The sequence below is a fragment of the Hippocampus zosterae genome, chromosome 3, assembly GCF_025434085.1.
Source record: "Hippocampus zosterae strain Florida chromosome 3, ASM2543408v3, whole genome shotgun sequence".
Taxonomy (NCBI): Eukaryota; Metazoa; Chordata; class Actinopteri; order Syngnathiformes; family Syngnathidae; genus Hippocampus; species Hippocampus zosterae.
The window spans coordinates 10,957,219-10,968,693 of NC_067453.1; the positions used below are offsets into that span (position 1 = coordinate 10,957,219).

The following is an 11,475-nucleotide window of genomic DNA, read 5'->3' on the forward strand; positions in this document are numbered from 1 at the left end:
TGTTGTTTACAAAACATTTTATATTGTAATTGCAACCCACTTACAATAGGGTAGTAATGCGGTGACAATAAAGCCCATTAGCGGGCTTCACTCAAAGCGACATCCTCAATCTAGCAGATTAATTATGCATTGTTCCAGATATGGAGTGCACTAATTGACTGAATTCACCATCCATCATTTAAATTATAACCTCCCCGCATTTAGCCTCAGTGTAGTGACGTCTATGCAACCATAACTTCAATGTCTAAGTTTTTGTCCCAGTGCTAAACCAATGTATAACTGTTGACTGTGTACTCATGGTTTTGTTGTATTTATTAGACTGTTATTTGTGATCACACACGCTGGTGACACCTGGATAACCTGTAAACCTTCAGTCTAACTGTATACTCACTGAACTTTATCTTGGACCTTCATTGGAAATATTACTATACAAAAAAACCCTATCAAAATGTACTACTGTATAATATATACATATATCCAAATAAAATAATACAAAATAAATCTATGATTATGTAATCTTCAATAAATACATTTGATCAGTTATATCGCTAATATAATTTCAAGGCTGACATTTATTTTAGTGAACTGTCCTTCAAGATTTGTATGACTAATCATCAACATATACTGTAGGCACATAACAGTGTGATACAGTTTACTTTTAATATATTAAATTCTCTCTTTTCCAGTTACATGACCTTTCTTTACTGATACACCAATTGCAATATTGAGGTGTACTCATGTGAAATTATGTACAGTGGTTACTAAATATGGTTCCTCGGCCTGTGATGAGCTACAATCATTGATTTATGAACACTTTTCCCTTTGCAACTATCACAGTACATGTTACGTTCCCATATATGGCTCAACTATCAATGGTATGAAGGTGCCGCACAGCCCTGAGCTTCAAGTGATCCACTTAAGTGACGTCCTGCTCTTAGAGGCCTCGCCACAGCTGAATGTCACTTTGTCGCTTGACCTTAAATGTCGATCTCCTCATCTGCCTCCATCTCTGTGACCTTGGCTTTTGAACTTTCATCTTCCTGCTCATCATCTGAGCAGTCCGCCCAACGCCCGACCCTTCTCACGCCTTCAGCCACCATTGGGGCATTAACACAGGGATTGTGGTCATAGATGATGAGTTTTAGCCCCTGCAAGCGTGAGAGATTAGGGAAGCGGTGGATTTTGTTTCGATCCACATCAACGACAGCGAGGAAGTGCATTTCCAACAACACTGGAGGGAACTCCGTTAGCTCGTTCCCAGCCAGCCATATACTTCTCAGCTCTTCCAGCCTGGTAAGTTCATCGGGTAAGCAGTGTAGTTGGTTATAGCCAAGGTGCAGGGTCTTGAGATTGGAAAGCTCACAAACCACATTTGGGAAGACTGTAAAGCAATTAGTCTCTAGCCACAGGGTGTTAAGTTCCTTGAGTTCCTGGAGTTCCTTGGGGAGGTGGAAGAGTTTGTTGTTACCCAAGTAAAGGATGCTAAGCTGAGGTAGTCTGCAGACAGCCGCGGGCAGCTCTTCAAAGCAGTTAAAGTCAAGAGCCAAGAGCTGAAGTTTCCTCAGGTGGTGGAGTTCATCGGGCAAACTGCTGAGGTTATTGTCACTCAGGTAGAGTTTCACCAGCTCATCAAACACACAAACGGCAAAAGGTAACTGACGCAACTGATGGCTACTCAGGTCCAGAGTACGATCAAGTGGCATCTCCCTCAGGTCCCCTACTAGGAAGCGTTGACACCGTTCCGATGGAATGAAGGCGATGACACCTCGCATGGCATTTCCCATTTTTCCTGCTTGCTGGTCCGTCACAGGAATTTCAGGTAAGCAGTGGCCATCGTTAAATGTTTTTCATCTGAATCCACTTAAACTCCGCCACTGCAGCATCAGAGTGCATGAAAATACACAGAAAACAACAGTTGTTAGATTCCGAGCCGATTGATCCTCACTAGGGTCGCGGGGGGTGCTGGAGCCTATCCCAGCTGTCTTCTGGCAGTAGGCGGGGGACACCCTAAATCGGTTGCCAGCCAATCGCAGGGCACACAGAAACGAACAACCATTCGCACTCACACTCACACTCACACCTAGGGACAATTTAGAGTGTTCAATCAGCCTGCCACGCATGTTTTTGGAATGTGGGAGGAAACCGGAGCACCCGGAGAAAACCCACGCAGGCCCGGGGAGAACATGCAAACTCCACACAGGGAGGCCGGAGCTGGAATCGAACCCGGTACCTCTGCACTGTGAAGCCGACGTGCTAACCACTGGACTACCGGGCCGCCCGTTGTTAGATTAGAAATGACCTATTTAATATTTTGGAGCTCTGTAAACAACAATCAGATGGTTATGACGCTAATTACAACATTTCATGTGACAAAAGAATACTGTACCCAGAAGAGTAATATACAATAGCAGTGAGCACTGACCACAGAAATAGTACCCATTAAGATAAAAGTACCTACTGTCCAACAAATCTGATCCATGACTACCTTCATCGCCAAAAGTTAGCGACGTGTTTATCCAGTATAACCAACCAGCTGAAAAGACACTGGATTCCCTGAGTGAATGTTCCCCAGTGCTCAACTGAGTGCCTCTGAGCTTTGCCCTGACTTTCAAGGTAACCACTGACAGCTCTCTTCCCTCTCCTCCCCATTTGTGCCAAATGACTCCCCCCTCTTCTGCCCTGAGATGGCAGAGGTGGGACAAAGGGAAAGACAGGGAGGGGCAGAGAGACTGTTTTTTTTTTTGCAATAATGACAGAAGCACACAAAGATGATAAAAAACAGCATAAAATCATGTCACAATAGGAAGAGTGTTCAATCAACAGCATTGAGTGAGAATGTTTCATGTTCCTTGAATATTGACGTGCAGTGGTGTGAGGTGTTGAGGTGTTCGCTGGTACAGATCTTTATTCCACATCAATGCGTAGTTGCTTCAAGATTTGAAATTCACACGCGTTTACTTACTTTCTATTTGAATTTGTTGCAGAAAGCTTTGTAGCAAAAAGTGTTGCGCTGGCATTCATTATCTTGCATACCTTCACCAGAGATGTTTTTTTTTTAACTGGGTCCAACTGGATGGAATGTCATGTTCCTTATCAGAGGAGGCACTGGTCTGTGTTCAGTGGCAGATTTTTTTTAAGCACGTCCTCTTCCCTCTTCATCCTCTTATGGACTCGGGCGTGCTGACATGAAACTAGCACATGTGGAATATCCTTCATTGTTGAAAATGCAGTTATTTTCTACTGAACCTTTCCAGTCAATGAGGTGTCAGTAATGTCATTATTTCTACAGTACATAACCAGAAATATTACAGTATGTTGGGACAGGTTTGACAATGTGTTTTGTTGATTACCTTAGAGGTGTCAGATTACTTGATGTACCATACGGACTGTCTAATAAGAGTCACTGTCTTCAAGCTTGCCTTTGATAATGAAATAACAACAAATTTTTATTAACATGCAGAATGTTTTTATTTGCAAAGCCACATGTTTCCTTCTGGTTATTTCAGTATTCAATGTCAATGAATTGTGTAGGACAGTGTACCTCAGTTTATGGCCTGTCAAGGAAAGTAACTGTATCTACTGTATCTTCTCCGGTGGGCCACCAATGTGATGGGGGCACTTGGAAGGCAGAAATAACAATTCCCTCTGGAACCATTGTTTACATTGTTCCTACAATGTTTGTCATGGGAGCTGCTGGTGGTGTTTTCCTTCGGGCACTCTGGGTTCTACTCCTGCTTAATGATGGTGTAGGTACATCCAACCACCATATTCTGTACCATTTTGTTAATTGCTTGTGTCTTTCAGGTACTTTGTTGATGTAATTGTAATAGGTTCTGTTAAATATTTACAACTTGTACTCCCACAGGCAGAGTGTATATTGTGGTTTGTTAAAATATAATGGGTTGAGCAGACTCGGCAAAGCCAAATGAGTATGTATGGAAGACATCCACCGTCACGTCTGTCCATTCGTGCATGGCACAAGACATTTATGGACACCGGGAGAGATAACAGGAGGAGTGGATGAGCAAATTAAAAGTAAAGCAACCAAACAAACAAACAAAATAAAAAAATCCTCATCCATCCACTCTCGAGACTGTGTGTGTTCTTTTAGTTCACGTATGAGCTGGAGCCCATCCTAGATAACTTTGAGCCTTGTACACAGTTGCAGGGCACAAAAGGCCAGACAACCATTCACACCTTACACCGTACAATTGAAAGGCTTCAGCGAACCTAACATGCTTGCTTTGCGAATGTAGGACATAGCAGCTGCAGTAGCCAGGAAGAAAACAGGCAAACATAGGGAGAACACGCAACCGCAACACATAAAAGCCACAGTTGAGATTCAAACTATGAGGTGAGCGTGCCAAGCACTTCCTTATTTTATAATCATTTTCACAAAAGGTTGCTTTTGTAATATGTAGAATTTCAAAGAGATTGAAAATTATTATTTTGTAGTTTAATATATTTTCAGAAGTGAAACCTGAAGAAAATGGAGCAGAAAGCATATGGAGGGGAGCTACAGTGTTTACACTGCCAACACATCAAATGATAGTGGGGGTGTGAGAGAATTTTCATTGCCCAAAGTAAATGTTTCGTACGTTTGCTTTGTGGTGAGCATCATCCCATGTGAACTGCATACCCGTTCAGGCTTGTGTACGGAAGTGGTCTGCAGGTTGTAAGGTCAAAGGGTAAAGGCTGTTCCTCTTTCGGTTGAGAACACAGCCATCTTGGATTTAACGAAGTCAAGTGAAATTGATGCGGTGAGGCTATTTTTAATTGTATATCGCCTTTCCAACAGGACGCGCAGCTCGGCTCGTTGAAATGAATGAGTCAAATTAGCCCCGTTGTTTTCCTGTGGCTTTTCAAGGCGAAACGGTTTATAACCTTTAGCTATTAGCTTCATCTGATTGTCACTGTTGCTGCCTGGCAAACAGAGCGTAAATTGAGCCGAGAAAAGGGGCATCTGTCTCCAGGTATATGCAATCCAGCGTCCTTTTGCTACCGTTAGGGAGCCGAAACCGTGTGTTTTCGAAATACGCGCAAAAGACGCATGGATATATGTTGTTATTAGCTTAATTGTTGCTTTGTGTAGCCGCATCAGCGAGCTAGGCTAACGCTAAATACAAGCACGGAGCCTGCTTACAGGCTACCTTCCTACACAGCCTAGTTAGTCAGGTCCTTAGCTAACTAGCATTTTAGCATCCTATCCAAGAACTGAAAATGTTACAAAATATATATTTAAGTTAAGTCTCAAAACATTAACTGAACACAACCCTTTTAATCTCTATTTTTTACTCATAATATCGTAGTACTAGTTTTAATCGGCGCATCGTGGGAAATGTGTCGCTCATATCTGAACTGTTCACTCCAGGAGAGCGCTTGGCTCAATATCTATTACTGTGTTTAAAAAGAGCAGTGCAAAAGTGCCTTTTGACGTCTAGATCGAAAGAGAGACACACTTAATAGGTCGCGTGGCTCACATACATTAAAAAAAAACACTGCGCACGACTTAAATACAACCCAGATTTAAACTAAAAATAGTAGATGTTTTGTTAACAAAAAGTGTCGACATAGACAATTATTTATACTGTGTATAAACAGGTGACTATTGCACCAATTATCCCCAGGATGAGTCTACACTATCCTCATTGAATTCACATTCAAATTCTATACCTATGCTCCAAAACTGGCCACGGTGTTTTTAGGTCTGATGAGTCAAAGGATCTGTTGAGGCGATTGTTGTTCTTGGTTGTCCTCTTTTGTCCAATGACCCTTACCTTCAAATGGATTTACATCGTCTTTACTCTCTCTGCAGGTGACAAAAGGCATGTTTGGTTCGAGAAAGAAATTTGCAGAGTTCGTTGAGGTAGTGGACAACGACTTTACTGATGAAAGCATGTACTACAACCAGCCGTCGATGTTTCCACATCGGTCGGACAAAGACGTGAGCTCTCTTTAGTCCTAATGTGGTCACCTATATCTATCGAAGGTCTTTTGTCCTCACAGAATCTTTCTCCCCAGATGCTGTCGTCACCTTCGCCGTCCTCATCCTCGGGGCAGCTGTCACAGCTTGGTGCAAGTTTGTATGGTCCACAAAGTGAGTGGAAACAGTGACAAACTAAGGATTATCTAGGATTGTTAAAAAAATGTAAATATGGTGTAGAACTTGTAAGTGTATTTTAACACAAACATGATCATCAGACAGGTATGAACAGTGTTATTTTGTAAACATTTTTGGATGCATAGACTCTTAATCAGATTGCTTGGCTCTATTTTATATTTGCTATTATTATTTTTCTTCTGCAGGTGCACTCGGCTTTTCGGTACGAGGCATGGGGAACAGTACGCCTCAGTTAAACCGAAATTTAACACAAAGCACCCAGCTACAAAGTCACATTACCCCCACAACAGGTGTCCCCACTATGTCCCTCCATACTCCTCCATCGCCGAGCAGGTGCCTTCCTCATGACACTTCAGTTCACCTGAAATTAAACACCGACCTGATGTAATTAAAGAAATAATATAGACTAGTAAAGGCTTCCCTGCTTCTCTCAACAGGGGGTCTTTACCGATGAACACGAGGAACATGCTGAACCACTCTCAGGTCGGGCAAGGCCTTAGCATGAGCGGCAGGACCAATAGTATGAGCAGCTCAGGCCTGGGCAGCCCCAATCGCAGCTCTCCAAGTATCATCTGTATGCCCAAACAGCAACCAGCACGCCAGGCCTTCACTGTAAACAGGTATGAGGCTTTAATTTGATGGACGCACCTGCTCTTGCTAAGTCTTGTGTATATTACATCTCTTTTCCACTTGACAGTCCTCTCTGCCACATTTTCTGGTGTATTATAAATCATTTTTTAACTATGTCTAATCTGTAATTTGCATTTTTTCCACATCTATGCAGCATGTCCGGATTTGGAATGAACCGCAACCAAGCTTTTGGGATGAACAATTCATTATCAAGCAATATTTTCAATGGCACAGGTCAGCATGTTAAACCAAAGCGTCATTTTGAAGTTGATGAACTTTTATGTGATATTCTCATTCATTTAGGTGCACCTATTTTGGGGAGAATAATAATTGGCAAAAAAAAAATAACTCTACTGTATGAGTGAATATGTTAATTGTCAGTGTTGTATCAAATTCCTCCCATTAAAAAAACAAAGTTTGTGTAGAGAGAGAGAAAGAGAGAAACACATAAATCTATGCAGCATGTACGGAATTGAAATGAACTGCAACCAAGCTTTTGTGGCCAAAATGTCCTCACATGCTCTAAATGAGCACGATCAAGACTTTTTTCTGCACGAAATATGACCACTTTTTAGTGAATTGAGTGAATAACATGTCTTTCCACTTGCTGCAGATGGGAGTGAAAACCTTGCAGGACTTGATCTGTCAGATTTCCCTGCATTAGCGGACAGGAGTAGGAGAGACGGAACCGGCAATCCAACACCGGTGCTTAACCCGCTGGCTGGAAGAGCTCCCTATGGTAGTCCTGCAGACTGCAGAAAATGTTTCTTTCAAACACGAAATAATAAGCACATGGACAATCTGTGTCATTTTAAAGTGTTGAAAAACATGATTATCAAATTATCCTGGTTTTATGACAATGGCCTTTTTGTTCAATTTTGTTTGTCACGTTTCTGTCTAACAAGTTGGCATGGTGACAAAACCATCAACTGAACAGACACAGGATTTCTCAATCCATAATGAGGACTTCCCTGCGTTGCCTGGTCCAAATTACAAGGATCCGTCGTTGACCAGCGATGAAAATAAAACTGTAAGTGTGCCACACCTCAAGGTACAAGGCAATCCTTGGTGAGCTGATTCCATTTTTTTTCTGTGCTTGTGATTTGTTTAGAACTTGAATTCAACAAGCAAGAGCACATCCAATACAGATGGGCCCAAGTTCCCCGGGGACAAGACGGCCTCGGCGCAGAACAACAACCAGAAGAAAGGGATCCAGGTGTTGCCCGACGGTGAGCGCTTTCGTTGTATTGACAGTTCTACCTTAAGGAGAGATACACTTAAGGTAGACAAGCTCGCTGTGTAAAAGGTTAGAAATTATGTTACCTGAATGGACGGGTACCTGTCACATTGAAATCGATTCAGTTCTGATTCACAGACCTTGGGATTCAATACCGGTATTCAACTTTTGTGTAGGTATTTGTGGTTATAAATGTAAATAAAATCGAAAAAAGTTTTCAAATTAAAATGTGTTTTTCAAAATGTAAACTTTTACAAATCACAAAACATCGTTAATTTTTTTAAAATGAGCCAAAGAGGATGGAGTACGAAAAAAAAAATGATCGGAAATACTTTATTGTAAAATGTTACCCCTTTTCAGGTTTAACATTTTCAAGGATAACATTTTATAATAAAGTATTTACGATCATTTTTTTTAAGAACACAAGGCCTGCTGTAAGTCACGCGATCAGATCGAAACATGCTGGGCTTTAAAAAAAACAAACAAAAACTGAAAACACTTGGAAGAGGAAGTGAACCAGAACAAACTCTATTTCGGATCAAATTAATCATTTGAATGTACCCGACAGTGTTGTAATGATGGTTACATTTTGGCCAAAAGCTTTTGCTATTTCACATATAAATATAGTTACGTATTGTTCTAAAACCCAATTTATATACTGTATATTGTAACAGTGAGGAAGCCGCGCACCTCCCTGCATGATCTGCTTTGGTGGGGGAAGACAGATCACTTGATGCCGCACCAGGCGATGCGGCCAGGCTCCTGGAGCGGATGGCTGAAAGAGAGGTGCCGGTGGCGTCCTCCCTTTCAGCCCCGCACCAATTTTGGTGACATGGGCACATTGTCAGTCACCACCTGGCACCAGCACCAAGTCTACACCCCACCATGCTCAACCAAAGTATGCTAGGAAGCGTGGGGCTTCATAATTGCTCGATTTGCTTGAGTTTCGCTCGCTTCCAAACCTGGAAATGTATTTTTCGCATGTGTGAAATCCTGATAACCTCCTCACAGTCACAACAAAAAAGGGGCTTCAGAAACCAAAACCTGTTACCATTTGATTTTATATGAATCAGTGTTCGGTACTACCAACCCCAACTGGTATCTACCCCAAACAGTACTGTCTTTGGTACCCACCCGTAGTTGCTGTGCTAAGATAATAAACAATGGCAGTGACAGTTTGCTCTAAACCCCTGTCCTGTCTTGTGACTGCAGGCCGGGTGACGAACATTCCCTCAGGCATGGTGACGGACCAATTTGGTATGATTGGCCTTTTGACGTTCATCCGGGCAGCAGAAACGGATCCTGGGATGGTCCATCTGGCACTCGGAAGCGACCTCACAACACTGGGTCTCAATTTGAATTCACCAGAGTATGATTGCAACCGCTTCCGCGAACAATACTCTTAAAATGGACTGTATCCTAAAAATATGACTGACCCTGCTCCCTCTCTCGACAGAAACCTTTACCCCAAGTTTGCATCACCCTGGGCCTCAGCACCCTGTCGACCTCAAGATATTGGTAAGACCTGGATACAAGTGGCTTCTCTTATCATACTTATTTGACCTTTGCTGTTTTGTTAGACTTCCATGTTCCATCGGAGTACTTAACCAATATCCACATAAGGGACAAGGTAAATAAAGTACAGTGGAACCTCTAAGATTGATTGCCATCTGTTTTGAGATGCCAGTCGGCCTCCATTCCCCCCACCCCTTTATTCCTACACAATTGTACCCAGAACAAGTACAACACACGTGATGCTCACTCAACTCAAGTCCAACGAGATTCGCCAAATTCTTGCACACATGAGATTTATCAATTTTAAGAGGCATATTTGATCGCAAATGTATTTCAAATTGCAAATTTTTCGACTTGAGAGGTTTCACTGTATATGGCTGCAGTCTTCAAGATGTGTTCAAGCTGTACATTTTGGTCATGTGCTCATTTGTTGTGCCCCTGCTCCCTTGCCTCCAGCTGGCTGCCATTAAACTGTCTCGATATGGTGAAGACTTGTTGTTCTACTTGTACTACATGAATGGTGGGGACTTGCTACAACTTCTGGCAGCAGTAGAACTGTGAGTAGTTAACGATGAATGATGCAACCTTCTTCTGCTGACCATGGTTTTAAAATCATTCTCTTTTTTTTTTTTTAACTTGTCTGCCTAGCTTTAACCGGGACTGGCGGTACCACAAAGAGGAGCGACTTTGGATCACACGAGCACCTGGCATGGAGCCGACATTGAAGACCAATGCCTACGAGAGGGGCACCTATTACTTTTTTGATTGTCTTAACTGGAGAAAAGTGGCCAAGGTAAATCCTCTGCTGCACACTACTAATCGATCTCACAAAATAGCAACAATGCTCAATTTTGGTATTCGCTATTGTCTGGAAATCAAAGGAATTCCATCTGGAGTATGACAAGCTGGAAGAGAGGCCTCACGTGCCAACAACATTCAACTACAACCCAGCCCAGCAGGCCTTCTAAGGCCGACCTGTCCAGAAGGCTACAGCTGTTCCTGCACATAATGCTGTTGTCCAGGGAGGGCGCTGTGGTTCTCACAGCCTGGTTTTTATTCCTTGAGGATTTGTTTGTTTGACTGCAGGGGAGGCATGTCTGACATCAGAACTACCCTCCTGTTCCAAAATTTCATGTTGCCCAGAACACCAACATTTTTGTTTTTATTCTATTTGTTACCCCCTGATTTTTTGTTTTGTTGATTTTTTTTTTCAGTCTTGTTTTGAGCAGGGTCTGTGTTATGTTTACGTCTGAGTCTGAAGCCTGAATTCTCCCAGGAAGAAGGACTGACCCTCGTTTGTAACACCAGAAAAAGTGAGGGGGAAGGCAAAATAAAATCCTCAAACTCAAGTGAAAGGGTGAAAGAAATGCAATGTTTATTGTTGCACTATATTTAGTAATAAAAGAACACAAGATTTGTTTGTGCTTTTTATTATGCCAACACTCCCTTGCATTTGTTTTGCTTCCATTTTTTCCCCTTGATTCAGGTATTTGCAGTTTCTCACCCTTTATTCTTTTTCTTCCACCACCAACTATTTCCTCTCATTCTGCGTTTGTACTAATGTCTTGCTCAGAACTTTTAGCTTGTGAAGTGTGGACTACTTGGTGCCCACCAATATGGACATAATCCTTACCCTTAAAGGGTAAACACTGACAAACGGTTGCTTTAGAGCAAACAAAACACTTTTACTGTCTTTGTTACAATTTTCTAAGAATTGTGTACATGTTGTTTCTTTACATCACATGAATTAGTATATGTCATTATGAATGTGTATATATGATTGCAATATATGTGTATACAGTATATATATATATATATGACATCTATTTTGAAACAAATCTTGCCCTGCCTTGTACCTCGTTTTTCAGGTGAGCATGGATGAAATATGCGGAAGGAACAGGATATTTGCTGGAGCCTGGAACACAGCAATTTGGGCATCAAAATAGGTTGGAAAGTCATGCAAGGAATTTCG

At 42.0% G+C, this 11,475-nt stretch overlaps 2 protein-coding genes across 2 annotated transcripts; one reads left to right on the forward strand and one right to left on the reverse strand.

The window, feature by feature from the left end:
* Positions 1-39: 39 nt before the first annotated feature.
* lrrc10 (leucine rich repeat containing 10) lies at positions 40-2,621 on the reverse strand. The gene is made up of 2 exons (XM_052060133.1): positions 2,459-2,621; positions 40-1,874 (listed from the first exon to the last, which is right to left on the reverse strand). The coding sequence occupies exon 2, from the start codon at positions 1,782-1,784 to the stop codon at positions 978-980; it is 807 nt and encodes a 268-aa protein (XP_051916093.1). The 5' UTR covers positions 1,785-1,874; positions 2,459-2,621; the 3' UTR covers positions 40-977.
* A 1,971-nt stretch (positions 2,622-4,592) lies between these two features.
* cnot2 (CCR4-NOT transcription complex, subunit 2) lies at positions 4,593-10,920 on the forward strand. The gene is made up of 15 exons (XM_052062300.1): positions 4,593-4,760; positions 5,816-5,944; positions 6,022-6,097; positions 6,307-6,454; positions 6,559-6,741; positions 6,906-6,985; positions 7,365-7,490; positions 7,657-7,781; positions 7,863-7,980; positions 9,201-9,357; positions 9,445-9,506; positions 9,569-9,618; positions 9,960-10,060; positions 10,152-10,296; positions 10,385-10,920. The coding sequence occupies exons 2-15, from the start codon at positions 5,828-5,830 to the stop codon at positions 10,469-10,471; spliced, it is 1,575 nt and encodes a 524-aa protein (XP_051918260.1). The 5' UTR covers positions 4,593-4,760; positions 5,816-5,827; the 3' UTR covers positions 10,472-10,920.
* Positions 10,921-11,475: the final 555 nt, after the last annotated feature.

Bases quoted from the DNA above. Each gene is read 5' to 3' on its own strand.
- lrrc10 (XM_052060133.1), bottom strand. From the start codon at position 1,784: ATGGGAAATGCCATGCGAGGTGTCATCGCCTTCATTCCATCGGAACGG.
- cnot2 (XM_052062300.1), top strand. From the start codon at position 5,828: ATGTTTGGTTCGAGAAAGAAATTTGCAGAGTTCGTTGAGGTAGTGGAC. The intron at 6,986-7,364 runs GTCAGCATGTTA...CACTTGCTGCAG, and splicing joins CAATATTTTCAATGGCACAG to ATGGGAGTGAAAACCTTGCA. The intron at 9,507-9,568 runs GTAAGACCTGGA...CTGTTTTGTTAG, and splicing joins CTGTCGACCTCAAGATATTG to ACTTCCATGTTCCATCGGAG.